The sequence below is a fragment of the Catharus ustulatus genome, chromosome 20 (assembly GCF_009819885.2).
Source record: "Catharus ustulatus isolate bCatUst1 chromosome 20, bCatUst1.pri.v2, whole genome shotgun sequence".
Lineage (NCBI taxonomy): Eukaryota > Metazoa > Chordata > Aves > Passeriformes > Turdidae > Catharus > Catharus ustulatus.
The window spans coordinates 5,124,755-5,152,246 of NC_046240.1; the positions used below are offsets into that span (position 1 = coordinate 5,124,755).

General features: G+C 56.2%; 1 protein-coding gene across 3 annotated transcripts; it reads right to left on the bottom strand.

The window, feature by feature from the left end:
• Nucleotides 1–27,185, bottom strand: ITGB4 (integrin subunit beta 4). 3 transcript variants are annotated; one of them, XM_033076837.1, is made up of 41 exons: nt 26,722–27,185; nt 22,608–22,699; nt 22,251–22,333; nt 21,673–21,774; nt 21,104–21,308; nt 20,504–20,600; nt 19,959–20,130; nt 19,143–19,406; nt 18,685–18,774; nt 18,399–18,521; nt 18,110–18,277; nt 17,787–17,863; nt 17,388–17,599; nt 17,060–17,163; nt 16,838–16,936; nt 15,952–16,078; nt 15,702–15,821; nt 15,150–15,256; nt 14,795–14,828; nt 14,218–14,406; nt 14,027–14,130; nt 13,601–13,659; nt 12,978–13,001; nt 12,693–12,841; nt 12,436–12,615; nt 11,792–11,940; nt 11,187–11,391; nt 10,572–10,732; nt 10,055–10,235; nt 9,759–9,896; nt 9,124–9,306; nt 8,805–8,936; nt 7,683–7,883; nt 6,644–6,817; nt 6,030–6,203; nt 5,010–5,159; nt 4,201–4,389; nt 3,781–3,936; nt 3,181–3,345; nt 2,664–2,777; nt 1–2,133 (listed from the first exon to the last, which is right to left on the bottom strand). In XM_033076837.1, the coding sequence occupies exons 1-41, from the start codon at nt 26,724–26,726 to the stop codon at nt 2,003–2,005; spliced, it is 5,589 nt and encodes a 1,862-aa protein (XP_032932728.1). In that variant the 5' UTR covers nt 26,727–27,185; the 3' UTR covers nt 1–2,002. The 3 variants fall into 3 exon arrangements, with proteins under 3 accessions (XP_032932728.1, XP_032932727.1, XP_032932729.1); XM_033076836.1 differs by lacking the exon at nt 26,722–27,185 and having other exon boundaries at nt 22,608–25,740; XM_033076838.1 differs by lacking the exons at nt 7,683–7,883; nt 26,722–27,185 and having other exon boundaries at nt 22,608–25,740.
• Between the last annotated feature and the right edge of the window lie 307 nt (nt 27,186–27,492).

Here is a 27,492-nt window from a genome sequence, read left to right on the forward strand (position 1 = left end):
TAGAGAAAATATTTATTGAGTGCAAGAAAAAGCCATCTGATCAAAGGCCTGCTCTAGATCCAGCTTGGAAAGGCTGAAACAGCACCAGCTGCAAGAACCAGATGAAATTAAAAAAGACAGGCCTGGGTTAGTGCATAGGGAGGGCCTGATTCCCTGGAGAGAGCTGCTGGGCCCTGCTCTGCTCTTACAGGATCATCTTTGGTTAAAATGCTTGGGAAACTCACTGTTTAGGCAGTTCTCAGTGTTTGACCCTGGACCACAAAGCCCAGGGAAAGGGTCATGGAGTCCTTGTACAGGAGGAGAGAAAATCCCAAGCCCAGGCAAGAAGGAAGCAAGGAGGGAGGCAGCTTCTTGCTGTTGGCACTTGCTCAGGAGAAATAAGTGCTTCTTGAAGGCACAGTAAAACCTCAGGGCTGGTGAAGGATCCCTTGAGCCAAGTTCAAAACTGACTCAGCTCCATCTGCAGGCATGGAGAATCCTGTGGATTGATTCACCCCCATCCATCTTTGGCTGAAAGATGTACAACCCTTCCCCCAGTGAAATAAAAAGCCTGAAGAGGAGAGGGAATTGTTAGTGGTGAGCTCTTCTTCAGAGTCCAAAAGAAAAAAAAGAAAATTTTAAAAAAGAAAACCACAAAAAAGCCAAGGTTCATTGTGAGATCAAAGCAGGCTGGTGATGCTGCCAGGAGCTCAGGCAGCTGCTGCTTTGGTTGGAAGCTCTGCCCCAGAGCAGAGGCTGCTGCTGCTCCTCACCTGCTCCCATGCAGGTGGAACACACCAGGGAAACCTTGCACTGCTCTGCACGACAGGGAGCCTGTTTGTTCCTCCTGCAGAGGGCAGAGAGCCCCCAGGGATCCTGCCCAGCACTGGGACATGAAGTCCAGCAGGGTCTCAGCCCAGCCCAGTCTGTGTGAGGGGGCTGAAGGAGTCTCAGACTTGTTCAGCATGGTGGGAGTGCCTGTTGTTCCCAGGCTTGCTCTTCCTTTGTGTTTACTGAAGGATCCAGGTCCCTTTATGGATGTTGCTGCTGGGCAAAAAGTGTTTTAAAAGGTCCTCTGCCCTCAAATCTCACTCTCTCCACATGAGCTGTGTGAGGAATCCCAGTGCAGTTCTGATCTTTATCCCTCACCTCCTTCCATGTCCAAGTGCTCCAGCTGGGGGATGCTCTGCAGTGAGTGGATCCAGCCCCTTGCAGCATTCTGCTGGAGTCTTTGGTGCTGAAGGACACCAGGTCCAAGGCAGAGCCCACCAGCCTCCTCACAGGGTTCAAGTGGCCTTTGGATCAAGCCCTAAACTCATTTCTTCCAGTTATCCATGTTTCCCCTACAATCCCAGTGTAACCTCCACATTCAGCATAGATCTCATCCATCTCCATTTTTTTATAAAATAATAAAATACTTTTATATATATTTATATATATATACTATTAAAACTGTACAATATTGTATGCAAAAAAACCCCAAAGCATCAGAGGCCATCAAGTAATGCAACACAAATGGAAAGTTATTCTTTGCTATTGTGGTACCAAATGCCAGCAGCAAAGGACAGGCACAAACAGGTGCAGTAAGAAAGCACAGGTTACCCCCAAACCCTACCTTGCAGCTCTCCTAAAAACCCCCATACTGAAAAAAAGAACCATCTCCAGTGGACAGGTGAGTTGCCAGAGAGCCTGGAGCAAAGCTGGAAACAGTGACCCTCTATAAATGATGATTTTGGCATCTGAGATCCTCTCAAAACCGAGGACCTGACAATAAAACCACTCCATTCCATTTACCTGGAGAGGCTGAAGCAATGGAGACACCCCAATGAAGGATGAGCTTACAGACTGAGCTGTGCCACAGCTCTGGGTGTGCTGGGCTCCAAAGGAGAAGTCCAGAGCCTGGAGTGCCCCAGAGGGTCTGTGCTGCAGGAGGAGCTGCCCAGGCACCGCCTGGATGAAGCACCCTTGGGTTGTTCCATAAAATCCTGGCACCTGATCCCAAAAGTCCTGCTGGTGCTCGTGCTCAGGCCTCGTAGAACTGCCTCTCCACGTGCTGGGTGAGGGTCCCACTGGTCATCACTGTGTGGCTCACAAACTCCTGGGTCAGGGTGCTGCTGGAGTTCTCCACGCGCTGGGTGCTCACCAGCATCCCGTCTGCAAGGGGAGGCACCAAGCATGGGTCACAGCCAGCAGGGGCTGCTCCAGGCAGCTTGCTTCCCATCATAGAAAGGAGGATTTGAGGACCTCTCCACACCAAGGGATTCAGGGTCAATCAAGAGGATGGATCTCCCAACAGCTCCCAAACTCTCTGTGCTGCAGCATGAACCCATGAGCACAAATGGGACAACACAGGACAACTACATTGATGTGAATAAAGGTGTTTGTCCCACTGCTCTGCTTTTTTTCTGCAGGAAGAGCTATGATTTGGTCCCTAGTGATAGTGCTGGAGAGCTCTGGAATACAGCACTCCCTCCAGGACTGGGCAGCACATGTGGACATGACTGCAGCTCTCCCTGGGGCAAAGCAGGGACACAGGGTAGGAAAAGGGCTGATCCTCTTCAATCCCACCTGAAGGACCCTCCTCCCCTGCCTCTGGCACTCGAGGTAAAAGCAGCCTCAGACCTTTGGACAAGCAGAATTACCCTTTGTTTCCTGAGGGCTGCAAAGCCACAATGAGCCCCTACCTGTGAAGTGGGGATCCAGAGAGGAATGGCTGATACTGGTTTTGGTGGTGTACTCAGTGGGGAATTTGAAAACTTCTCTCATGTATTGCTGTCCTCCAAACTGGGAGAAGGCACCTGGGGAGAAGGAAAAGGAATCAGTCAGTCAAGAAATAACAAAGATCTTCCAACTCCTCAACCCTGCACAGTGAGCACCAGCAAGCTCAGGAATCTTCCCTTGCTGTTATCAGAGCAGGTTCGGGAGGAACTGGGAGGACTGGGAAGGTCTCACACCTGGGCAGTAAGAAGCTGCCTCCAGGTATTTGTACAGAGACAGAATTTTCACCATAAGTTACACATTTCCACGTACTCCCTCATCATTCATTGCACCAGTGCTCAGCAGGCACAGCACTGCCTTCATGGAAAACTGTCTCCATGTCTTTCAAGGACATGGAGTCACCACCAGAGCTGGGAAGTGCCTGCAGGAGTTGTGTGCCCTGCTCTGAGAGGTTTCTCTTCGCACCTCCACATGGTCCTGTACCTCTGTCCTGAGATTCAATGGTGATGAGGCCTTCTCTCTCTGGCCCAAAACCTTGGGTGGTGTTGGCTTGCACCTTGAACTTGTAGGGGACATTCTCGCTCAGGTGGGGCACGGTCAGGGTGGTTTCCAGGTTGTCTCCTTCAACGTAGATTGTCCTGGGCTCCCCTAATCCACAGAGACACAGAATGGTGAAGACAGAGCAGAGTGATGGTCCCTCCAAAATCACTCCCCCCCAAATCTGCTGCCTTGGCTTTCCCTGAGCTTTATACAGCCCATGGGCTGGAGGATTGCACCCACTTCTACTGAGGGTTAAAACAACCCCATTTCACTACAATGGGCAACCTCAACAACCAAACTCCACGGGGTTCTGGCTGCAATAACCAACAGGTCCACATCTGTTAGACCAGCCCACACAATGACACAAAGTGTCAGGAGCCACCAGCTCCCAGGCCTGGAATGAGCTTCAGGTCCCCACTTTGTACTGATGTAAGCAAACAACTCTTTTACTGGCCCCAGCCAAAATGCAGCAGATTGCTGCCTTAGCTGAGATACCCTGTGCTCTACACAAGGGAGCTGTGCTGCCTCAGCCTGACACTGTACCTCCTCCATGCAGCATCTCACAGGTGATCCTGTAGCCCAGGATGGGCCCACTGGGCTCACGGGGTCTCTCCCAGCTGAGGTGCAGAGTGTCTGGGCTGAGGGCAGTGAAAACCAGAGGTCCAGGGGCACAGGGGGTGCTCAGGGTGAAGGGGGTACCTGCAAGGGCACAGGGGACACGTCAGAATCACAGCAAAGGGAGCTGGGAGGGATCTGCAAGGAGGAATGAGCTTTTATGGAGTGAGCTGGAAGGGCTCAGCTCCAGGGAGTGTGAAGTGAATGTGTGGGGAAGAAAGTCCTGTTCCAAATTGAGAGAAAGGAAAGGAGAGCTGAGGATGTGGCAAGGGGAGAGAGAACAGCCAGGCCAGCAGTGCAGACAGCAGCACAGACATCAGTGCCACCCTGCTGTCCCCAGGACCTCACCTGGCACGGGGCTGAGCGGGCTCTGCGGGTCCACCTGGGACTCGATGGTGATGACTCCCTCCCTCTCGGGGCCCCAGCCCTCCTCACTCTGCGCCTTCACCCTGAAGATGTACGAGTGGTTGGGCAGCAGGTCCTCCACCACCACGGAGTTCTGGCTGGGGTTTGGGATGGTGATCCTGTGCACCTCTCCTGGGACACACAGGGGAGAGGATGTCACCACCGGGTTGTAGGCACAAAGAGTCACAACTTTCACCTAAACTCCGTCTCAAACAAACTGCCTGCAAAAGCCATCCATCCCTCCCCAACCACCTGTATACCACCTGGCACCAACAATGGGCAGCTCAGGATGAGCTGCCTTTCCAAAAAACGCTTAGAACAAACAACAGCTTCTTGAAAACTCCAGAAGTTGCAGACAAAATAAGTATATTTTCTCTAATACTGCCCTGAGATTCACGTAAGTAGAAGAAGGATTGAAATGAAAATATCTTATAAGTCCCATGTGTTGAAAATAAAAAAAATTCATGTAAGATATTTTGGCTGATGGAGAGAATCAAAGGGGGTGTTTTTTGGAGGCAAGATGATTCTACAAGCAACTCCAGGAATTGCTGTCCCTCTAGCAGAAACAGGGAGTGAAAGCTGTGGGGTAGCTGAAACATTTCCTGCACAAGAAGAAAATTTCGGAGTGGAAGGCACCTCTGGAGATCACCTGGTCCAATCCCCCTTGCTCAGAGCCGGCTCATCCAGAGCCAGAACTCCCAGAGCAGGCTCCCCAGCACCCAAATCCCCCAGCCCAGGGGCTGCTCACTGACCTCCGCTGAGGAGCTGGTACTGCACGCTGTAGCCCTGCACCTCCTTGTCGCAGCGCGGCTCCTGCCAGCTCACCTTCAGGGACGTGGGGCCCAGGGCAGAGAACACCAGGCGGGTGGGGGTGTCAGGGATGCCCAGGGGCTTCCTGGAGTCTGAGGCAGAAAGGGAACATCAGGCTGGAGATCTTGGGGAGGGGGGCTAAGGGGGATGGGGGTGGCACACACAAATATGGGATGGTCCTGATGGTTTGGGGAGGATGTGGTGAGATGTCCTCTCTGCAAGCTGACTGGCATGAGGGGGCACTGGCTGGCTCTGCACAGCTACAGGGATGTCCTATGGCCTCAGGATGCCAAGTTTGGGTGGGATAACAATGTAAGCTTCGTGCCCCTGTGGCAGAGAGCACACAGAAGGGACCTGGTGCTGGCTGTGACCTTCCTCACCCCTAAGCACCCTGGCCAGTCTGCCAGAACCTTCATAGACTTCATCAGATGGACGTCAATCAAGACTGGCCCTAATCTACAGCTAAATGAGGCCCTGTTCATGTGGCTGGGACCACACCTGGGTGCTCCTCAGCTCATCCCACTGGGACACAGAGAGCACAGCAGCCTCCCAGGTGACACTCAGGGACTGAAGCCCTTCATTGACAAGGAGCTTGCAGAGGGACATCTCATAAGGAGCACACATTCTCCCCAAGAGCTCTCCCAAGGCCTGTGGAGTAAGACTGAGAACAAGAAGCTTGTTAGGAATGAAGAGAATGGGGACAATGGGTTGATCAGAGCATGGTGGCAGCAGAGCTGGTGAATGTTAATCAGTCCAGGTGGGTTGAAACCTGCAATTCACCTGCAAATGGAAAGTTGATGTGATGGAGGTGCAGGCTGGCTCAGAAGGAAGATCAGCACAGCACACAGCAAGGCATGGAGAGGAGGTTTGGGGTGAGCAGTGGATGGCAGCAGCTCATGGATGGGTGGTGGCTGGGCTATTATGGGATGTGTGGCTGGGACAGAACACTGGACAAGCTGTACCTATGTACTTGCACATCCCTGCAGACCCATCAGCCATGATTACAGAGTCCCGACAGCCAATGCTGGGGTAGTAACCCTTCACCTTTGCCCTGCTCCTGACACCCAGGTCCCGGGGCCAGAGGAGTGTCCTCCCAGCATCTTCATGGATGGGAGGGAGGAGTGTCCCTGGGTAATCTACAGAAGCGGTGCAAGAACAAAGAGAAAGACACCATTGGAGATTTCAGAGCAGGTTCAGCCCAGGCTCCTGCACAGGTGGCTTTTTAAGGCTCAGGTCTGAAGAATCTTTAAACCACCTTCTGTCAGCACCAGCTGGTTGACACACGTGGAGCTGAAAGACAACCACACTGCTGGACAGAGTGAGAAGAGATGTGCTCTCCCTGCAGTGCTTTGTGGTGTGAGGAAAAGGATGGAGCTCCTTGCCTGTGAGGGGTGGGAACCCTTTCCAAATTGCTCTGGAAGCAGAGAGGCCTTAGCAAAGCACCAAGACATCAGTGGTGGGGACATGCCCTTCTAGACCTGCATTGGCCCCTTAGCTTTGAGCACAGTCCTCACCCCACAAGGGTTCAGGATGCAGCGATGGGGAGGGAAGCTCAGGTCCCATCCTTGGTACTCACCGTGCCCCAGCAGCACTGTGGAGCAGTCTCTGGTCAGCGAGGAGCTGCCCATCACCCTGTGCTCCTGGTGCACGTGGGTGCTCAGCTGGTGGTAGCTGCTGTTGGCTGTCCTGGTCAGGGTGCCACTGCCACTGCCAGGGAAGGAGAAGTCCACCCGGCCATTCAGCAAGTGCTCTGTGGAAGAGGGCACAGTGTGAGCAATGTGGCTGTGGACAAAGCTGCTGCTCCACTTTCCAAGAGGAGGAAGAAGGAGGCATCAAGGTGCCCTCCCTGCCTTGGCTGAATCCCAGGTTCAGCCACTCTGGAAGGTGATTCTCGAGTGCTACATCTAGAAGAAGCCACAACACCCAACATGAGACGCAGAAACAAAGAGGTAAACAAAGACTTCTCCCTGCACAGACACACCCATGGTGCCCAAGGTAACTCCAGACCTCGGCCTTGCTGGGGCACTGCCTCGTGGTTCTTGCCACATCTCCCCTTAGACACAAGCACTGGTTTGTAATTTCAGATTTTAAAAGATGGTGGAAGAAGGAAAATGGCCCTTTATGAAGGAGGTTTCTCCAGATCTCATTCTGGATCCCATCTCAGCTGGATCTGAAAAGCAAATTCCGCTCTGTTGTTCTGGTCCTTGATACACAAATCTCCATCCCCTCCCAGCAGGGGAGATCAGCCACCTACGAGAGAGTGATTTCTGTTTAACAGTCCAGCAGATCTGCCCCAGAAGCTCAGGGCATTTAATTTAGCTGAAGAGCTGCCCTTGGAGGTGGCACTTAGCAGGCATCATCTGAGTTTGCTCCTGCCTCGAAGGTCCAGCTTTGGTAGAAGCAGCTTGCTAGCAGGCTCCCAAGTCGGTGCCGAGATGGGGTTACCTTGACACTCGTGTGAGCAGACACAGGAGCAGGACAAGGCTTTGGAGCAGAGCACACCAACACGAGGGTGGGCACACGAGGGGAGGCAGGGCACAGAGCCCACCCGCCGCTCTCTTGGCTCAAAGCAGGACGAGACAGGATACTCGGTGCCGCAAGGAGCCGTCCTTCACCTGCTTGAGGCTGGGGCGTGGCGCTCCTCCTGGCGCTGCCGGGACCCCCAGCGCTGTCCTCCTCGGGGAGGAGCCCCTCGGTGTCCCAGGAGAGGCGGCTGCTGCCAGACAGCCGGGGAATGGTTTCGGGGGGGAGCCTCCAGGTGATGCGGCGAAGGTCCAGCTCTTCTCCCAGCAGCGGCACAAATTTCCACCTGGAGCCTTTTGGGACAAGCACTGGTGTTGGCACGGTCTGCAGGGGTCGGGGTGGGCACCCCCACCTCTGTGCTGCTTGCTGGGGACAGGAGGGGACAGGCACCAGCGGGGACGATGGCTGCTCACAGACTGTGGTCCAAGAGCGAGCTGAGGAGTTCGGGTGGTGCACCCAGCTGGCAGGTGGAGAGTGGTGGGACTGGGGGCTCCTCAACCCCCAGACTCTTTTCCAGCTCTGTGTCCATCATGACAAAAGGTGAGGATCAAAGTCCCACCACACGCCTGTCCCTGCATGAAGACTCTGCAACAATTGTGCTCTGCTCAGGAGAGGTTTCATCACTCCTTGACGTGCACTCAGGGTGGTTGGACTCCTGATGCTCCCATCACCTCGCTCTCAGAACAGACCAGGGACTCACTCTGGGTCCCTGGCCCTGGAGAACCCTCCAGAGAAGATCCTACAGACACACCTCATCATTTCACTCATGGCTCGTGTCCCAGCACAAGACCAGGCAGTCAGCCTCATTCAGTGGAGGGATGGAGGAGGAGAGGCCAGTGCCCTCCCAGCACTGCTGAGCTCCCTCCTGCTAGCTTGGCTCAGACCCCCAGGGACTCAGAGATCTGTGCCTTGCTGGTGCTTGTTTGCTGATGTTAACTCTCTTGGTCCAACCAAATGGCAGCACAAAGGGAAAATGAGCATGAAAAGCTCCTCTCCCACCCCACACTGAGACAAGGAGGGACCAGCCTTATTTGCACTGTGACCAGCCAAGTGCTCCCATGGATGCAGCTACTGAGCTTTGGAAAGGCTGATCTCCACCAGCTCCACTACTTGGATCTCCCCATCCCTGAGAGATGGAAAGGAGCAGTGAAGCTCGCTTCCTGTAAAGGAAAATGCATGTTACAAATGATCTTTTCAAACGCAGAGACACGAACCTGAATCGTCAGAGACACTGGGCCGCTTGCTGCCAGCTGGGGAGCGGAGCACATCTGTGCTGTACATCAGGAAGCTCTCATAGTCCTCACCTCCCTCTGCATCAACGATGGGGACATCAGGGATAATGGGGACTGCAGGAAAGGTGCAAAGTGCCATCAGACAAAGCAGCAAAAAACCACACAGCGCTCAGGCTGGCTCTCAGCACTCCCAGGCTGGCTGGAGCAGCAGAGCCAACAGGAATGGGGAAGCAGGGGGGTGATGGGGAGCTCTCCCCAGCACTGTCCCTGTCCCTCTGCCCCTGCCCAGGCTGGCACTCACTGGACATGGGGCGCTTGGGCTGCGTGGCCAGGTTGATGGTGGCGTCTCTCTCGGGCCCCCAGCCCGCGCCGTTCCTGGCCTTCACCATGTAGCGATAGGTCTGCGACTCGCGCAGGTTCTCGATCAGCACCATGCGCTTCTTGGGGTCTTCAATCAGCACCTTCTTCATGGGCCCACTGGGTACTGCAAGGCACAGCAGCCTGTCACCCACCAGGCACAGAGCACCCCAACACACCCCACACTTCGGTGTCAGCACACAGCCTGGATCTGGGAAAAACTGCAAATTCCCAAACCCTGCTGAAGTCAACCGACAGAAGTCTTCTGTTGTTTGTGTGTCACAAATGACACCTTCCTGGCACCCCACCCCTTTATCTAGACCTGTGAACTAAGTTTTTGAGAAGAAAAACAACATTAAACGCTATGGAATTGAATGGGAACAGAGTTTTCTGGCATTTGCAGGGTTAAATCCTGATTGGTGATTTTTCTATGCTCTTTCCATCAAGAAGTGACCTGTCCAAATCCCAGTGCTCAAAAGAAACATGCCTGGAGCTGTTCTGGCTCTGCTGCTGCTGCTGCCTGGGACTGGCCCAGCCCCTCAGCCTGGCTGGACTGTCCCATCACAAATGTGCTCTTACCACTGTCCTCGTTGACAGGCACATAACTGACTTCATAGGCCGTGATGTCCCCGTTGGTCTCTGCAGGCTCAGCCCAGCTCAGCTGGGTCACGGTGGAAGACACAACATTGAAAGCCAAGCGCCCGGGCTCGCTGGGCACTGGGAGCAAAAGCAAAGGGGCAAGTCAGGACCCAGTGGGTGCCCAGAGCTCCTGAGATCACAGCTGGGTTGCAGGGCAGACACTCTGTGCTCCCAAGAGCAGCAGAAGCTCAGGGGTGCTGGGTGCAGAGGTCCAGACTCGCTCTGGGGTCACTCACCCTCCTCCAGCGTGCGGCAGTGGATGACGTCTGAGTAAGTCCCTTCTCCCATGGCGTTGTAGGCACACACTTGCATCTCGTAGTCACAGAAGGGGTAAAGGTTTGTCAGCTCTGCTGATGGGGTTTTGACATCAATGAGATGGGCATCTGACTCAGGGTCTCCCTGGATCCAATATTTCACCTGGCAAAAAAAGTGCAAGCTGTGATTCCTTCAGATCCTCACATAATACGTGAGAAATTCCTTGTTTCTTACTAAATCAGCTCTGGGAATGGTGTTGTGCCATTGCTCTGAAATGGGAGGCCAGGACAGTCTGGGCACTTCATCATAAGTGATGGAAAGGGAGATGAAGCCACCAGGAATCTTTCTTGCATATCCCTCATTCACCAGTGATGGTCCCTCAGGGATGGAGGGGACCAGAAGGGGTGAACTTGCTCCATCTTTTGTGTGTACCAATGTCTGTGTGAAACACCTGCAGGAGGGGACCCACCTCTTCCCTGGGATGCACTCACCCCTTACCTTGTACCCCAGGAGTTTTCCTGGTGGAGGAAACCAGTTGAAGCTGATTTCCCTGGAGCTGAGGGCACGGGCGCTGGGATTCAGTGGGGCACTCAGGCGGCCTTTGGGGGACTGGGGGACCTGGGCCAGGCCAGTCATCGGGGGGACACCATCCACCAGCTCTGCAGACAAGAAAGTTTACATCAGTGCCAGTCCTCCTCCCTCTGGGATGAGAAAGAAGGAAGTGTGCCTCTCTCAGCATTGCCCTGCTAAGCTGTGATAAATACATTATTTATGTTGTTGACCCACTTGATGACAGTTTCTCCTGTCCAGCCACAGGAACCACCACGCACCACTCGTAGCAAGTCCTACCTCTCCCTTATTTCTATGCTTTTCACTCAAATTCCCAAAGAAAAGGAATTAAGGATCCATACTATTTCCTTTACCGAGGGAGACGATCCATCTTTTCCCCACATCCTGACTATTCCCACTCGTGCCTCTAGAGGGGGACCCAAATCCATCAGTGGGAGCTGCGGCTGTTTGGGAGAGGATGGCACTCTGTGCACGGCACCGCGGGGAGGAGCCGCTGTCCCTGTCCCGGGTCACAGCTGTCCCGTGTCACCCTGTCACTCTCACCTGGGTCAGCAATGGTCACCGTGGTCTGGGGGTAGCGGCCGATCTTGGCGCCGTACTTGGGGTGGAGGAGGTCGACAGCGAACTGCTTGAGCTGGCAGCTGTTGAGGAGGGTGTCGATCTCTGTCAGCTCCAGCAAGGGCACCTGCACCTCCTTTCGGGTCTCCCCAGGCTGGAAGACCAGCTCACCCTCCGTGAAGATGTAGTCCTGGAGGAGAAGGGAGAGGTGGGTTCCAGTCTGGTCTTGTGGAAGGTGCCCCACCCATGGCAGGGGGATGGAAGGAGAAGATCCGACCCAAACTGTTCTGTGATTGCAGCCTGCAGTGGAGACTCCCAAAGAGCATCCCCTCATCCCCCAGTCAATCCTCATTTGCCTCCCAGTGCCCACAGCTCCAGGGGCAGCTGGTACCCTCTGCCTCAGGCACAGGCATCCTCTCAGGTCCTCCCTCCCCGAGGGAGCAAGGGATGGAGAAGAATGTTTACCCTTGTGCTCACCTCAAACCTCTGTCCCAGCCACATAACCCCTCTTCTGCAACCCAGGGCTGGCCTTTTCCCAGCCCCACATTCCCACTCCCTCCTGCCTGCCAGGCCAGGAGCAGGCCCCTTACCCTGCCGTTCTTGGCAGTGAGATCCCGGGTCCTGTAGGTGACTTGGGATTTCCCGTTGTCTATGATCTCCCGGAGGACAGGGATCTTGGCCAGCTTATCGAAGCGGCTGTGGGAATAGGCTGGCTGCAGGAAGGTGATGAGGCTGCTGGCTGGAAGGAGCAGAGGAGAGAAGGAATGTGTAGAGCAAATACACAATATCACATCCCAAACAGGTGCCCTCCCTGAACAGAGTTCCAGCCACCCATGGGTGTGAAGTATCATTGCACGGATTAGGGACTTCCCCACTTGCCATTTGTGCTCCCTGCTCACGACAGCCAGGTGGGGAGCAGAGGGAAAGTGCTGGGGACATGAGCACGATATCATCAAGGAGGTTCTGCTTCAATGCACTGGAGCAGCAGAGGAATGGGGACAACCCCTAATCTACCATGGAACTGGCAGCATCTAAACTTGTGATGGCCAGCAGGGAAGATGACCCTCCTTTGGATGCATTAATTGATGCTCCAGTTTAGAACCAGGTGACTTCAGGAAGGAGTCACCAAGCAAGTCTGTGCTCTGTGACCCAGGGGTGCTCAGACTGTGCCTTACAAACCACATCAGTCTGGACACAGACACTCCAACACCTTCCCCCAGTCACAGCCCTTCACCTTGCTCCTTGATGATGGTGATGTTGACAACCCTGCGCCCGATCTTTGCGACGCCATTGGGAACCTCCAGGGCCTCCACCTGCAGCTGCTTCTCATCATCATCATCATCCCTGATGAAGAGTGGGACACGGACATCCACCAGCTCCACAGCCTCTTGGAACTCCACCATTCCCTCAGCATCTGGGGGAAAAGACAAGGGTGAGAGGTGGGAAATAACCCCCTGTAGCCAGCCCCCAGTGCTGGGCTCTGCTCCCTACCTTGGTCTGAGGTCACAGTGTAATACCCCGGTGCAACCTTCAGGTCGTTGAAAGCCTCGTGGGAAACGTGTTTATCCACCACTTTGATGATGTCTGGCTTGGCTGAGTGAGGGGCAGTGAGCACTGTGTCCACGATGGTGAACTCCTGCCTGGGAGCAGGGGAGGGAGAGGCAGGGGAGAGCTGAGACCAGGGTAACTCATCTCACACAGCAGCTGGGGGCAGCGAGTGTGTGAGTGCGTGTACACAGAGGGAGAAGCTGCATCAGAGCTGCAAATTCCTCTTACCTTTTCCCAGAATTGGGCTGTAACCTGGGGGAATAGAAAAAACAACCAACAACCCCAATCAGAGTGACTAACAGCTTTGGAGAGACAAAGTGCTGTGTGAATCACAGCCCTGTGCAGGTCTGAGCTGCAGCACTGCCCTGCGGGTGCCAACCCATCCCACGGAGCCCCAGCTCATGTTCCCTCCTGCCCAGCTGCTCCCTCCCACCCTGGGTTTCCCAATGCAGCAAGGAACGTGCCCACAGGGGAGATCACATCTGGATCAGGCTGTGGGGAGGAGGCACCACTCCCTGCTCAGCACTGGCATCCCCAAATTCCTTCCAGCCTGCACCAGGCACTCCTAAGTTTGCATCAGGATGAAACTTCTGAAGCCAGTGGGAATTCTCCCATGCCACCAGGATTTGTTCCTGCTGCTCCAAAGCCAAATTCAGCTGAGACCTCCTCCACAGCTGGGTGGGCCCTGCTCTGCAGCCCTGGGTGGATGAGGCACCACACCAGGCTTGTGTCACAGATCACCCTCCCTCCTGTCCTCACAGATTTCCCACCCCAGCCCTCTGGTCCACCCCATCATCAGCAGTGCCCTGGGGGAACCCTGCCCTGCAGGGGTCTCTCCCCCACTGACTCACCTGAACTTGGTCTGCTGGACCTTGTGGCAGCCAGGAATGTGCTTGAAAACGTCATTCAGCTGCAAGGAGCAAGAGGGACTTTCACAGTGTACCCCTCACTGAAAGGGATGTGCTGCTAAAGCCCAGGAGCCCTCTGACCACCCTGACCAATCCCCTCACCCTCCCACACCAAGTTTCTTCCCAGGACGTGGCAAGAGGCTTCAAATTGAAGCCAAACAGGAGCTTCAGATCACACACCCCAAAAAAACCCCAAAATCTCAATGAGATGCTTTGCTAATTCTTACAGTTATGACCTTAAAACCGGTGCTTTCTCACAAAAGAAGTAAAACTGCTCCTCCCTGTGGGTTCCCAGGGAAGGGGCACTGCACACCCCCTGTGTGGCTGTCCCCAAGGCCACCCCAGCCCCCCTTGTGCCCAGGTTCTCACGTTCTCCTCCACTTCCTTGCGCAGCTGCTCGTACTCGCGGGTGTCCTGCTTGCCCAGGCTCTGCGTGAACAGCCGGGCCAGCCTCAGAGACAGCCCGTAGGGAACTGCAAAGAGAAATTCCCAGCTGCAACTCTGCCCTTCTCGCTCAGAGAAACACCCTCCCCAGAAGCTGGGAGCACGGGGACACTCACTGAGGTCCTTGGGGTTGGTGGCAGCGGGGGAGGCAGTGCCCTGCTTGTGGACGTTGTTGTGGATTTTCCAGCGCACCGTGTCCCGACCCTTGAGGGAGCCGCTGCGCACCAGGGGCGTGTCCAGGTGGTCGGAGGACATGAGGCTGTGCCGCAGCATGTAGTGATCCTCCTTGAAGCCAACAGTGCGACCTGCAGGGCCAGGGGCAGGGTCAGAGCCTGGGCACACCGGGACAACGCCAGCCAGTAGCTTCCCAACACCAGAGATTGTGTTCTGGGGGATGTTTGGGGTTTCCATCATGCTGAGGGTGTTGGGATGGAGGGAGCAAGGGGTGGTCATGAGTGGGGAGATCACATCTCACCAGCTGAGCATTACAGGGATTCCCAGCAGGGCATCCCAGGGTGTGGGACAGGGAAGAGGGGTGGAGCAGCAGCTCCAGAACTCCTTGGCTCAGGCTCTCTGCTGGAAGCCTTCTCCCTGATCCAGCTCAGAGAGGAGGGATGCTCATGCCAGCACACCCCAAACCCAGGGAGGCAGTGCACCCCCCAGAGCCCTTCCCCCAGGAGCAAGGGCTGGTACCTCGTGCACAGCAGGGAAGCAGGGCCAGGCAAGCCTAGAAAACAAATGGCCAGAGAAACAATCACTTTGTGGCCAAGGACAAAACCCCCAAGGCTCCCTCAGGGAGGATCCACATCAGCAGGGATGCATGGGCACTGGGGTGGATGGGGCTCTCAAGTTGATTTTAGCCAGATGGGGGAAATCTGGCCAGAATTCCACCAGTGACTCGTATCAGCAACACCAGAGGGTTGGATACCACAGGGACATCCCTGCCAATCTGCCCATGCTGGAGGCTGGGTGGGTTCTGGAAATTTGTCCTGTTTTTGGCCATATCTGGTTCTCTCCCTGGGCTGGGGAAGCCAGCTGAGACACTCACCTTGCAGCAGGCACAGAACTTCCAGCAGAGCAGGAGCAGCAGCCCCAGGAGCAGGATGAGGAAGATGAGCAGTGGGATGAGCCAGAGGAAGCTCCCAGGCGGGCACTCTGCAAATGAGAGCAACATCAGCCCCGTGTGGGCTGAGAGGGAGGCAGGGACAGAGGGGAGAGGCTGGAAAGGCTCCCTGAGGGATGGAGCAGCCCAGTTAACCTTGGCAGTGCCTCACAATGAGAAATGCTGTTCAGGGAGGGTTATCACACCTCTGCTCACACCCAGCCATGCCAAAGGACTGAGCAGCACCCTGCAGCAATCCCTGCCCATGGCAGCAGGGGAAGGGATCTCTAAAGGTCTGAGGGTGCCACACTCCACCCCTTGCAGTTCATGTGACAGTGTCACCCACCCAGCAAGGTGGGAAGGGAGGTGCTGCTGCAGCTCAGCCTGCCCAGGGGCACAGCAAAGGGACAAAGCAGGGATTGGAGGCACTGTGGAATTGGTCACTCTGATCCAGATCCCAGACTGGACATCCCCTGTTCCTCCCAGGCCCCTGCTCACCTTTATTCTTCTGCACACGGACAGTGGTGTTGGGGAGGACACTGGGGTCTCCCTCCAGGTTGTAGTGGTAGGTGCAGTCATCATCCTCATCCTGGAAGGAGCAGTACTCACCACCCTCCTCTGTGGGGAGAGGGGACACAGCTGTGAGGTCACCAGGGCCAGGAAAGACTTGGGGAGCAGCCCTAGGCACCCACACACACAGAGCAGGACACACCACACCATCTGCACCCAGCTCTGCCTCTCATGTTACCTTTCTTCAGCTCCTCCACCATCTGGATCTGGAGCTGGCACGAGCTGCAGTTGCCTTTCAGGTTGCCTGTCCCCCAGGTCTGGCAGCGCACGCAGTCCCGGATGCTCTCACACACAGCCTGGAAGCCCTGGCAGAGGTGGGGTGGGATGGTCAGGGACACCCCAGGAGGGAGGGAGGACACAGCCCTGAAAGGCAGAGCTGGAGAGGCAGCTCCTCATCCCAGAGTCAGGGCAAGGTCCGGGTCAGAAAGAGGTCACTGAGAACAAGCAGCTCGTGAAGGATTTATAAGCCCAGCTGACTCCAAAAATCTCTAACACCAACAGCCTGCATTTGGGCAGCAATTAGATCTTCTCCAATGGTTTCAGTGGCATTTCCAAAACTTGATCAAGCCAACTTTCTCTATCCCTACTGTGGGATTAGCCCATGTTTGTCAATGGGGAAATCCAATGTGCTCAAGGCCAGGTTGGGTGGGGCCCTGAGCAGCCTGATCCAGTGGAAGGTGTCCCTGCCCATGGCAGGGGAGTTGGAATGAGGTGAATTTTAAGGTCCCTTCCAATCCAAACCAGTCTAACTCTAGGAAATTAGCTTTTTTCCCAGTCTTGAGGCAAATCAGAACAAGCCCCAAGCTGAGCCTCACCCCTGCCCATCACCAGGGTGCAGATAAGCACAGACAGACTCTCAACAGCTGCTGTTGGTGAACAGGAGGGCAAAGAAAACCTGTGGCTGGAAAGCAGCTCCCATGCCAGCCCCTCCCTGGCCACAGAACAGGCGAGACAAACCCTTGCTCAGGATTTTGTTCCTGACTGAGATGTGCCCTCATCTCTGCTTTGCCTTTCTTTTCTGGAGGTTCCTCATGGGAATAAGTGATAAACCCCGAGGGACTCACCAGGGAGTAGCTGATTTCACAGGTGGAGCTGGTGTACAGCGAAGCCATGTCACAGATGCATCTGCCACATTCACACCTGCCGTGGTTATTGCAAATGCCCTGGGAGAGAGGAGGCGAGAGCAGCACTGGGGGTCAGCAAGGCACCTCAGTGACCCAGAGATCCCAACACTGCAGCCCTGCCTGGAGCAGTCCCCGGGGAGGGCAGGGCAGGGCAGGACCTACCCCCCGGCTGTCGATGCAGGTGTCGTTGCTGGTGGGGCATTCACAGCTCGGGCCCTCCCAGCCGCTCTCGCACACGCAGGCACCCCTGGAGCAGCGGCCACGGTCTGTGGTGAGAGCGGGGATTAGCTGGGCTCCGGTGCTGTGCCATCCCCCAGCCCTGCCTGTGGCTCCCCCGCTGTCTCCGGGGTGCCCAGGGGCTGCAGACACTGCACAGCATCCTCCCTGCACCCTGCAAGAGCGGAGTCCCTGCACCCATCGCTGCCACCCAACCCCTGTGCCAGTGCCACCAGCCCAGGACACCTCTCTGTGCCACCCTGGGGGCTCTCACCGTTGCAGAGGAAGCCGGAGGTGCGCGGGCACTGCAGGACATCGAACTCGCAGAAGGAGCCGTCGAAGCGCAGGATCTGGTCCTCGGTGTAGCACTGGCACTTCCCGCACAGGCACTCGCCCCGCCCCGAGCACGGCTCCACATCCCCGGGGCGGATGCAGGCTTCGTTGTTGGGGGATGACGCCGGGGAGCAGTCACACGTGTCCCCTCGCCTGGGGACAGAGATGGTGCTGAGAGAGGCAGGGACAGGGCACAGCAGGGTGTGCTGGGATGAACGTGTGTGCGGTGGGTTCCCAGATCTGCAGGGTCCAGGGCAGATGCCCAGGGATGGATGTGTGTCACTGTGGGCCCCAGACACAGCAGGGTCCCTGCAGGGTGTGGCTCTGGCACAGCCCTTACCAGCCCGGGTGGCAGATGCACTGTCCGCAGACAAAGTTCCCGTGGAAACTGCACTTGGGCGAGTCCAACTCTTGTTGCTGGAAGCGAAGAGAGAAGAGGCATTGCTGAGTGGGCCCAGCTGCCCCCAAGACCATCTCAGGAATCAGAAGGGCAGATCCAAGGGAAAACTTTTGCCCTGAAGACCAAGCTCTGCTATCAGACATCACACCCAGCTTGGATCAGGCAGTGATGGAGATCTGAGAGGTCGAGCATGACCCACACACATCAGCCAACGCATTCCCACTCCAGGCTGGCCAGGACAAGGACACTGTGCATGGCCCCACCTGCTCACAGGGACACACATCACAGATGACAGCAGTGGACACGGTGAGGCTGTCGCTCAGGGACGTGGGTTTCACGTGGATGACCCCGTGCCGGTCCTTCTCGGGGAGGCTGCAGACATGCTGCCCACCAACGTACTCCAGAGCCTTGACGTGCATGCGGAACTTGCCCTGAAGGAAGGGGCACGCTGCAGGGATGAGCCAGCTCTGCTGGACCTCATCCCAGCTGGACACAGAGAGCTCATCCCCTCCTTCCCACCTGCCTTCCCTCTGCTGCCATCCGAGGACTTACCACTTTTCCACGGGTGATGTGGAAAGAGCCGGATTCTGTCTTTTCAAACACCGAGGAGGTGAACTCTGTTTTCAGGGCCTTGGGGGTGAAGTCAGCCCGGATGTCCATCTTGGAGCGGATGCGCTGGGCGGCAGAGGATCAACATGGATTTTCAGCAGTACCCTGTGACCACCCCTGGCCTGCTCCAGAGGGGCCACACCCTGCCTTGTGCCTGCTCTGCTGCCCAGGAGGTGCCACCCTCTGCCCTCTCTGGGAGCCAGAGCGAAGCTCCAGAGAGCGCCGTTACCTCAAAGGCTGTGCGGAGCAGCTCCACAATGTTGGAAGAGTCTTCTTGGAGCACCCCGATCTCAGAGATGGGGAAATACTTGTGCAGCTTCTGCAGAGAGACAGGAGCTCCCTGAGCCAAGGCCTTGAGAACGCTCCTCTGTCACAGGAGTGGGCCCTGCTTTGAACAGGGCTTGGACCAAATGTCCCTTCCAAGATAAATTACTCTCCAGCTCTGTACCTCCACTGCTTTACAAGAAGGAGAAACCAGCACAGGGAGGCCTCTAGAAGTGCAGATTCCTGCACCCAGTAAAACACCCTGAGACCTCCCACCACCCAGAGCAGCCCTCAGCACAGTGTGGCACCCTCCCAAATACCAAGGTGTTGGCTTAGAGAACACTTTCTCCTCACAGCTGAGCCGAGGCAGAGGTCCTGGAGGAAAGGTAACCCCACATGGCATCACTGCCGTGCTCTCCTCACCTCATAGTAGCTGTAGGAGTGGTTGGTGACAGCAAAGATGGGGATGATGTTGTGCTGGCCCAAGAGGCGCACGAGGGTGGGCACGGAGGGGTAGTCCTGCCTGGTGTCGTACACGTAGGTGCCGCGGCTGTCCAGGTGACACCGCTCGTCGTTCCTCGCCAGGATCCCTGCCAGGACGTTGGTACCATCAGCTTCATAGTGAAAGGCAGACTCGGTGGAGAACACGAGCAGGTGAGTGCTGTCCTTTCTCCAGCCAATCTTATCCTGCAGCCAGGGAGGGGGAGAAGGAACCTTTATCTCTGTGCCTCCCAAACCCCTGCACAGCACTTGTAGCTCTTGGCAAGCCAGCACTGACAGCAGCTGGAATAGCCAAGGGACAAGGCACCACCTGCACCTGGCAGCAAACACAACCAGCCCCGTGTCCCCAGGAATCCCAGCACCCATCTGCACCCCAAATCACAGGATGTCTCCCCCCCAGCAGCTCATGTGTGTACAGGGGCAAGCCCACGCTTCCCAGGACATGTCTGGAGCTGTGCTCATCTCTCAGCCAAGCCCAGCTGGGCCCTTTTCCAGGGAGCAGAGTTTCCTCACTGCAGGTGTGGAGGGGGACAGAGCAAAGAGCACACAGGGTGCCCAGCTCCTGTGCTGGGCATCAAACACCAGGACACATACTCTAAGGCTTAGGGAAAACTGGGAATGAAAAACAGCGTGTGGCAAGAAGTGACTGCAGCGGAACCGGGGCTCCCTGGCTGCCCAGCAAGCAGAAGGTGGATCAGGAAGATGCACTCAGATAAACACGGCCCTGGCCACCCTCACCTTGCACACAGCTGTCTGCAGGATGGCGTCGAAGCCGCCCTCGGGCGCGTCCAGGTTGCCCGAGATGCGCTCCTTGCGCAGCTCCCGGCTGAAGTCGCTGATGTTGCTGGTCAGGCGGATGACGTTCTTGAAGGAGAACGGGGAGTCGGCGTTGGGCCAGGGCTCACGCAGCCTAGGAGAGATGGAACCAGGGCTCTGGTGTGGGGCAGGAGCCAAGGGATGCTGGGGGCAAGGAGAGGAAATGTGGAGAGTCCCTCAGGGGAGTCGTGGAGCTGAGCACACTGAGAGGAGAAGGGATGAGAGATAGAGGAGACAACACGTGCACTGTGCTGTGGCACAGCAGGGAAGGTCTGGAGGCAGAGGATGGCACTGCTGCCATTGTCACAGTGCTACAGCAAGCCCTAAGGGATGGGGGCTGGCAGTGAAGACACCAGCAGTGAAGGTAGAGATGGATGGAGGCTCTGCTGACACTGAAAGCCACAGAGAAACAGAAGCACTTTCCACTCCCTCTACTCCCACCTCAGGGACCCATGGGGCTCACTCACTTTTCAGGTCTCATGTCTGTCTGAGGGGATGAGACTTTGTCCACAAACTTGCCAAATCCGATGGTGTAGTTGGAAGTCAGGGCTTGCAGGAAGTCCGCTGGGAGGAGAGGGAAGGAAGGGGGAGACACATAAATAAAGAGATGCCTGTGAGCTCCCTGCTCCAGGGAGCTTTTGTGGGCATCTTCTCTGCTGGTCTGTTGGTAGATAAGATTCCCAAACTGTTATCTTTGAGGATCTTTTGGCTTTTATAGGGCAGAAACCTGCACCCCCCTTTGGCAGCCCCAAAACTGGAGCTCCTGCAATAGCACCCAGCAGGTCCAAGGTACCAAAGGTCCTGCACAGACCAGCTCTGCACAGAACAGCTCCAGCTGGGCTGGAAGGGGAGAGCATGAGAGGATCCCTGCAGGACCAGAGAGACATCCCCACACGGGGCTGCACAGAGCAGTGATGATGAGAAAGTGTAATTAGAACAGACACCTCTCAGCCCACTGCCAGCTGCATCTCTCTCTCTGGTGCTGTCAGAGGACTCAGCCACAGGCAGGAGCAAGCTGCTGCCTTCATCAGCACAGGAGCAGGCTCCCCTCCTCTCCCAGTCCTCACCTAGGTTATGCCCCATGCTTTTGAGGTTGTCCAGATCATCAGACATGGAGTAGGAGAAGTCCATGAGGATGTAGAGATCCACAGGGCTCTCCTTGGGCTGGAAGACATCCATGTCGAAGCTCATCTCCTCCCCAGCCCGCAGCCGCATGAACATGGCCTGGGGGGACACCTGGGTCCTCTGCAGGGATGTGTTGATGCTGGAATTCTGAGAAGGAGAGATGTGAAGGGCATGGGTGGGTGCAGTGAGGAGGAGGCAAGGAGCAGGGAGATGTGTGGGAGGTACAAAGGCAGGGATGAGCTCCCCTCCCTCATGGACTGTCCAACACCCCCTCGTGTCCAGCCAGGCTCCTCCTGCAGAGGGATGGGAGCATTTTGCTGACTTCTGCTCTGCCAGCAAAGTCACCCCAGCCTGGATCAGGACCGGTGATCCACAGGATCCCCAGCCAGCAAAGGCATTGCTTTGGAGCAGTCCCTACATAAACAGCGATCTGATTTGTATTTTTCCTGATGAGGAGAAGGATGAAGGATCCCTGAGGAGGGGGAGCAGGGGCTGTGTCCCCAGCACACACCTTGAGTGTCCTCATCTCCCCCCGGGTGTACACAATGCTGGCCTCGCCGCAGCCCGAGCGCAGCAGGTTCTCCCGCAGGTCACAGCGCGGCTCCTCAAAGCTCTGCCACGGAGCAAGAACAGCATCAGAGCCACAGAGAGCACCAGAGCCACTGGGAAAGGGGGAAATACACAGGGCAGGAGGCAGGGCTCTGTGCATAGAGCTATGAGCCTTTGGGACAGGAGGGGGGCAGAGAGTTCTGTCTGTTCTGTCTCACACAGAACCACCAGCTGAAATGTGACCACCAGTGAGTTACTGGGTTGTGTGGGATAAAACTCCCCCTCCATCCCCTGCACACACTGTTTCTGGTGCACTGACATTTCCTGATAAACCCCTGCATTGCTGCAATTCTGCCCTGGACTCCCCTCCCTCCCCATTTTCAGCACCAAAAGGAAATCCACATTGCAGCCTCTCCCATCCAGAAGAGAAGCTGGATCCAAAGCTGTCCCTGCTCCTGTGTCCCTGTCCCGCTGAGAGGGGTGGGATCCCTCCATCAGCAGGGTGGGAAGTGCAGCCCCAGGCTGCCCCAGAGGTCTCACCTCATCAGTGCAGAAGGAGCAATCCTTATCCACCCGGATGCACTCGGTGCAGCTCTTTGCCCGGGACAGCACACAGCGATTGTCTGCCAGGAAACACCAGGGATGGGGAAAACAAAGTGGGAGGTGTGAGAAAGGCTGATCCATGGAGAGATGGAGGTTTTGCCTGGTTAGTGGAAACTGGCTGCAAAACAGCATTTGGTAGCAAGGGAGGTCCCCAAAAGCTGGGGAGATGGAAAACAGCAGGAAAAGCACACAGCAGGTGTTCTCCACATGAGGACTGGAGCTTCTGGAGCCCAGGACAGGCACACACAGTCCCCAAGAGGAGGTGGCAGGCAGAGCTACCACAGCTCCACTCACTTTTGCTCCATTGGCAGAGGCTGGTGGTGCAGAGCAGGGACAGGAGCAGCAGCCTGGCACACACCCGTGGCAGCAGATTCATCCTCTTCCTCCTGAAACGAAGGGATTGTGACATTGCAGAGAGCCAAGAGATGGAAATGGCCCTGGACATGAGCAGGGCAGCCCCCACAGAGCCCCTTCCCAACCCCAGCAGGCTGGGACAGCCCTCCCATCCTGGGAAAGCCAAGCCTGGAAGCAATTGCTGAGCTCTGCAGGGCACTAAAGGAAAGCCAAGGATGATTTGTCCTCTGCTCAGGCATCTGCAAAAGGCTCAAAATTCCTGGCAATGCCACCCCTGTGCCTGGAGCTGTGGTGCCCAGCTCAGCACCAGGGCTGGTGCAGGCAGCTGGAGCACAGGAGGCTCCAGCACCATCCACACGTGTGAGCACTGGCCAGGCCAAGATGTTGCTTTTTCTGGCAGGTTAGGGAAAAAAAATGTTGGAAAACAAAGTGACTGTCAACATCTCTCCGCGAAAGCAACACTGACCCCTCCCTTCAGCTATTTCCCATCACACTAAGAGTTTCCAGGATGGTCAAGCCAACAATAAAGAGAGGGCGAGGCCATGGGAAATGCCAGGCTTGGAGTTTTGGAGTGCTTGAATGAATCCGTGGTTTTGAGAGCCTGCAGCTCCCCCTTGTCCTGTCCAGGGCAGCAGGACCTCTTGATGGACACAGAGATCAAATCCTAAACAGAGGGAACCATTCTCCCTGCATCACACGTGACTGAGAAATCTTGGTGCCATCCAGAAGTCAGCATTTGGATGTGGTAAACAAGAGGCACAAAGCTGGAACTCGAGTTCTGCAGCTGCTGTGCCAGAGGTTCATCCTTGCACCCAGCAGGGAGAGTCAGAGCAGTCAAGGAAAAAACAACAGTGTAAAAGATATCATTAAGGCATCTCCTTCCTGGTAGATGCAATTGTGAAATATAAAATGTGAATGAATTGTCTCACAGCTTCTTGCTGTGTCAGCCCTGACTCTAAAATGAAAAGAATGTGAAAATCACTTAAACCAGGGAAAGGAAACAGGAAAAGTTGTTGTGTGCTGTAACAAGTCCAAGTTCCCTGAGGGACATCCAGCACACAGAGCTGGAGACTCAGCCTCTCACAGCCTGCCCTGGGCTGCAGGGAAAGCCCTGGAAAACCCAGCCTGGTGTCAGAAGCACCAGATCACACTTGGCCTCTGTGAACACACTGAATGCAGCAACTGGTGTCACACAGGGCTCCACCAACCCAGCACTGACACCACAGGACATCTCCCTTGGCTGCACTTGGCTCCTGGTGGGAGTCCCAGGTACCCAGGCAGCAGCTGCCAGGCTTTGGTGTCTGGTTCATCCTGCCAGCTGTGCCACAGGGATTTATCACAGCCATTAACGCCCAGTGGCTCAAACCTGAGCAGCACAGGAGCCTCAGGGCAGCCTCTGCAGGGGAGCCCAGGAGGATTTGCTGCTCCTCAGGAGCTGGAGCCAATGTGCCATTTTGCCAATGAGCTGCTTTTCTTATGGGTAAAATGAACCAGGTAACTGCACCAAGGGAACTCCTCTGCTCCCCTCCCTGCCACACTGACTGTCCCCAGTCAGGCCCTTTGCAGGTTTGGCTTTGTCCCCCCAAACCCAGTTGCAGCTCTGGCTCTGAGGCCAAAATTCCTCGTGCTGGACATGCCTGTGACTCCTTCAGTGCCAGTCCTCACACCAGCACTCACTGACTAATATTGTGTCCCTTGCTACTGATACAGGTGGATGTTGAAACCAGGAAAATCGTTTTTCCCTTGCTCTGCCCCAGCCCAGGACCGTGCTAGGAAGATGTGGGGAGGTGCCAATTAGAGGTGGGATGAAAAGAGAGGAGAGAAATCCTCAGAGCCTGTGGAAGGAAAAGACAATTGAAAACATCACCTGAACACTCAGCAAATCCCATCTCCCACCATGGCATGGGCCACAGGGAAAGGACTGAGTATGGGATGAGACTGCCCAGCTCACCAGGACCTAAAGCCTCTTCCTTTAATCACCGGTTAGGAAAAAGTAACCAAAGAACAGACGGACACACCCTGGGCCTCGGGCACGTAAATTGCCATCCTGTCTTTTCAAGTGCAGAGATAAGAGGCCATAAAATCCTGCTCAATATTAACGTCCTGGTGCCCTGTGAGCCGCCAACCTTCAAGGATTTTGCTGGACAGATGCCAGCAGGCAGGGTGCTGGTGGCACAGAGCATGGCCACTGCAGGAATGCAGCCCGCAAAATTTGTGCAAAAATAGGGAGCGGCCACCCCTGACTTTCAAAAGTGTCCTCTGGAGAGGAAAATGCCACTTTCATTTCAGGAAAGCTGCAGGATTTGGTTGGGTTTTCATGACGACAGCAACAATACATTTTCTGTTCAATTGTGCAAAAGGAGAAAGGCAGAGAGCTCCTGGCTGCACATAAACTTCCTACACTTTCCCAGACCTGCTCCAGCATTTCCTCCTGGTCTGCTCTTGCTCCCCCAGCCCTGCCCCTCAGCACAGCCAGCAAACCTGAGTGTGCCAAGAGCCCCTGAGCCTGGCTACCTCATCCCAAAAATCCAGGCAATGCTCCAAACAAACCACTGGTGCAGTGGGCATGGGGTGGAATGGCAGATGGGGCAGAGGGAGCGAGGAGCAGGTTGTGATGAGCCACAAACAACAGCAGGAGCCTGGTCCCAGCTGCCACATGGGGAACACCCAGCACGATGGGACACAGGAGCAGGAAAGCGAGGGAGATGCTCAAGCAATGAGTTCCCAAGAACAGCCTTTCCTCTCCCGGGTGGGAATTGCTCTTTTCATGGCTGCAGCCGTGGGGGGCTGTGCAGGGGCCTGGCCCTGGTCCCTGGCATCCAGGACCATCCACATGTCCGTGTGTGCTGAGGACAGCGGGGCAGCCACAGCCCAGGGCACAGCTCATGTTCTCTCCCAGTGACACACAGCTGCTGGGACCACGCTACAAAACTCAGAAATTATCAAACCAGACTCCCCCAAACTACCAAACACTCCAGTCACAAATCAAATCATCACTTATCCACAAAATCCCCCTGGTTTTGTTTTGTTGCCTTCCCCAGGTGTGCTCCTGCAGCTGGGGTCTCCATGTGAGTGTCTCTGTTGCTTTAGCTGCCAGCTGAGCTCCAGAGCCCAGACACGGCCCCAGCACCCTCCAGCCAGGGACAGAACAGGGCAGGAGCCAGCCTGGGCACACACATGGGGCTGCTTCGAGGCAACACCCCCGAGCTGTGCGGGGCTGGTGCCTGTGGTTCCATCTCCTCCCATCTCCTGCTGCTGCCCCCCGGCTCGGGCAGGGGAGCCCCAAGGAGCAGAGGGAGGGGAAGGGCAGGACCCAGCCTGGGGGCAAAATGTCAGCACAGCCCAGGGACGTTCCCGTTCCCTCCATGTGCTCTTCCTGCCACTTTCTCTGCTCCTTTGGCCCCACAAGACACTTTTCCCCTCCTTCCTCTCCGTGGGTGCTCCTCATCCCCATTTCCCCCACCTAACCCTAACAGCCCCCTTTACACCAATCTTCCTCCTCATTTCAGATCCACCAATTTACAAATCCCCCACCACCTACAGCTCAGCCAAGCCCACCCTGAACCCCGCTCTCTCCTCCTTTTCCTGCAGGATTCCCCCATGGCAGGGGCAGCCCCCAGTTCTGGAGAACACCCCCGGTGTGCTCCGGGGGTCGGAGGCACCCCCAGCCCGGCTGACCCTGCACACTTTCAGCCCTGAAAGCTTTCCCTGGGTGCAGCAGGCACAACAGCCTGGAACCGGGCTGGGGGTCAGGGCAGCCCCAGAGCCCTCCAACCTGTCCCCAAAGGGCTCTGCTGTGCTGTCCCACCCCGCAGCCCCTCCGAACACCTGCGGACACAACCCCGGACCCTGCAGCCCCAAAGCCCTGCCCGGCCACCTGCGTTGCCTTTCCCAGCCAGCCCAGAGGCACCGGAGAGCCGAAATCCGGGGAAAGGCAGAGGGAACAGGCGGGCAGGGCTGAGCCCCCCGCTCCTGTCCTGCCCACCTGCCCGTGCACTCATTCACTGCCCGCTCCATCAGCGCAGCAGAGCACAGATGAATTAATTCCACAAACCTCATTAGCGCTGGGTCTGACTCAGTCCAAATCCTGCAGCAGCCCGAATAACAGCACAGCAAGCCAAGAAATTCTTCCGAAGGCAGAGGGGGAACGTGCTGCTTCGCTGCTGCGATTTGATTTCCAGCTTTGTGCTTTTCTTTCTTTTTTTTTCTCCCTCCTCTCTATTTTGAGTCCCTTTTCTCTTTCCGGTTAAACGTCCAGTGCCGGTCCGGCGGGGAGCGCAGCCAGCCCGCGATCCCACATCACTCCCTGCGGATCCTGCACCTTCCACTCAAATATCCACTTTGTTCTCACGGCCCCTCCCGAGGGGCTGGCAGGGAGGAAAAGGTGCGAGCTGCGATAAATGAGATTGGATCCCAGGTGAGGAGAAGTTTTATGGCAGCTGGGAGGGAGGAGGGGGTGCCCGTGACGCAGGGCTGGCGTTCGCTGCTCCCTGCACACCTGGCCGGGCAGGCACAGCCCTCCGGAGCCTCCCTCCCAGCGGGCACATCCCACGGGAAAGGGAGCGGGCAGGGAGCCCGGAGGGGCTGCTCTGCTCAGGGCACAGCTGGGGGAGCTCCCCGACCTCCCCTGGCAGGGTTCTCCTCCGAATTTCCCCCTGGCACGACTGCGAGGTGTCACCTCTTGCTGAAAGAGCAGAATTCCTGATATTTCAGCAATTTGATGTGCCGAGCCCAGCCTCGGTGTTCTGTGTGCACAGAGGATGGATCCTGCTTTATGGGCACAGCACCTGCAGCAAACCTGCCTGGAGGGTCCGTGCAGCCCCTT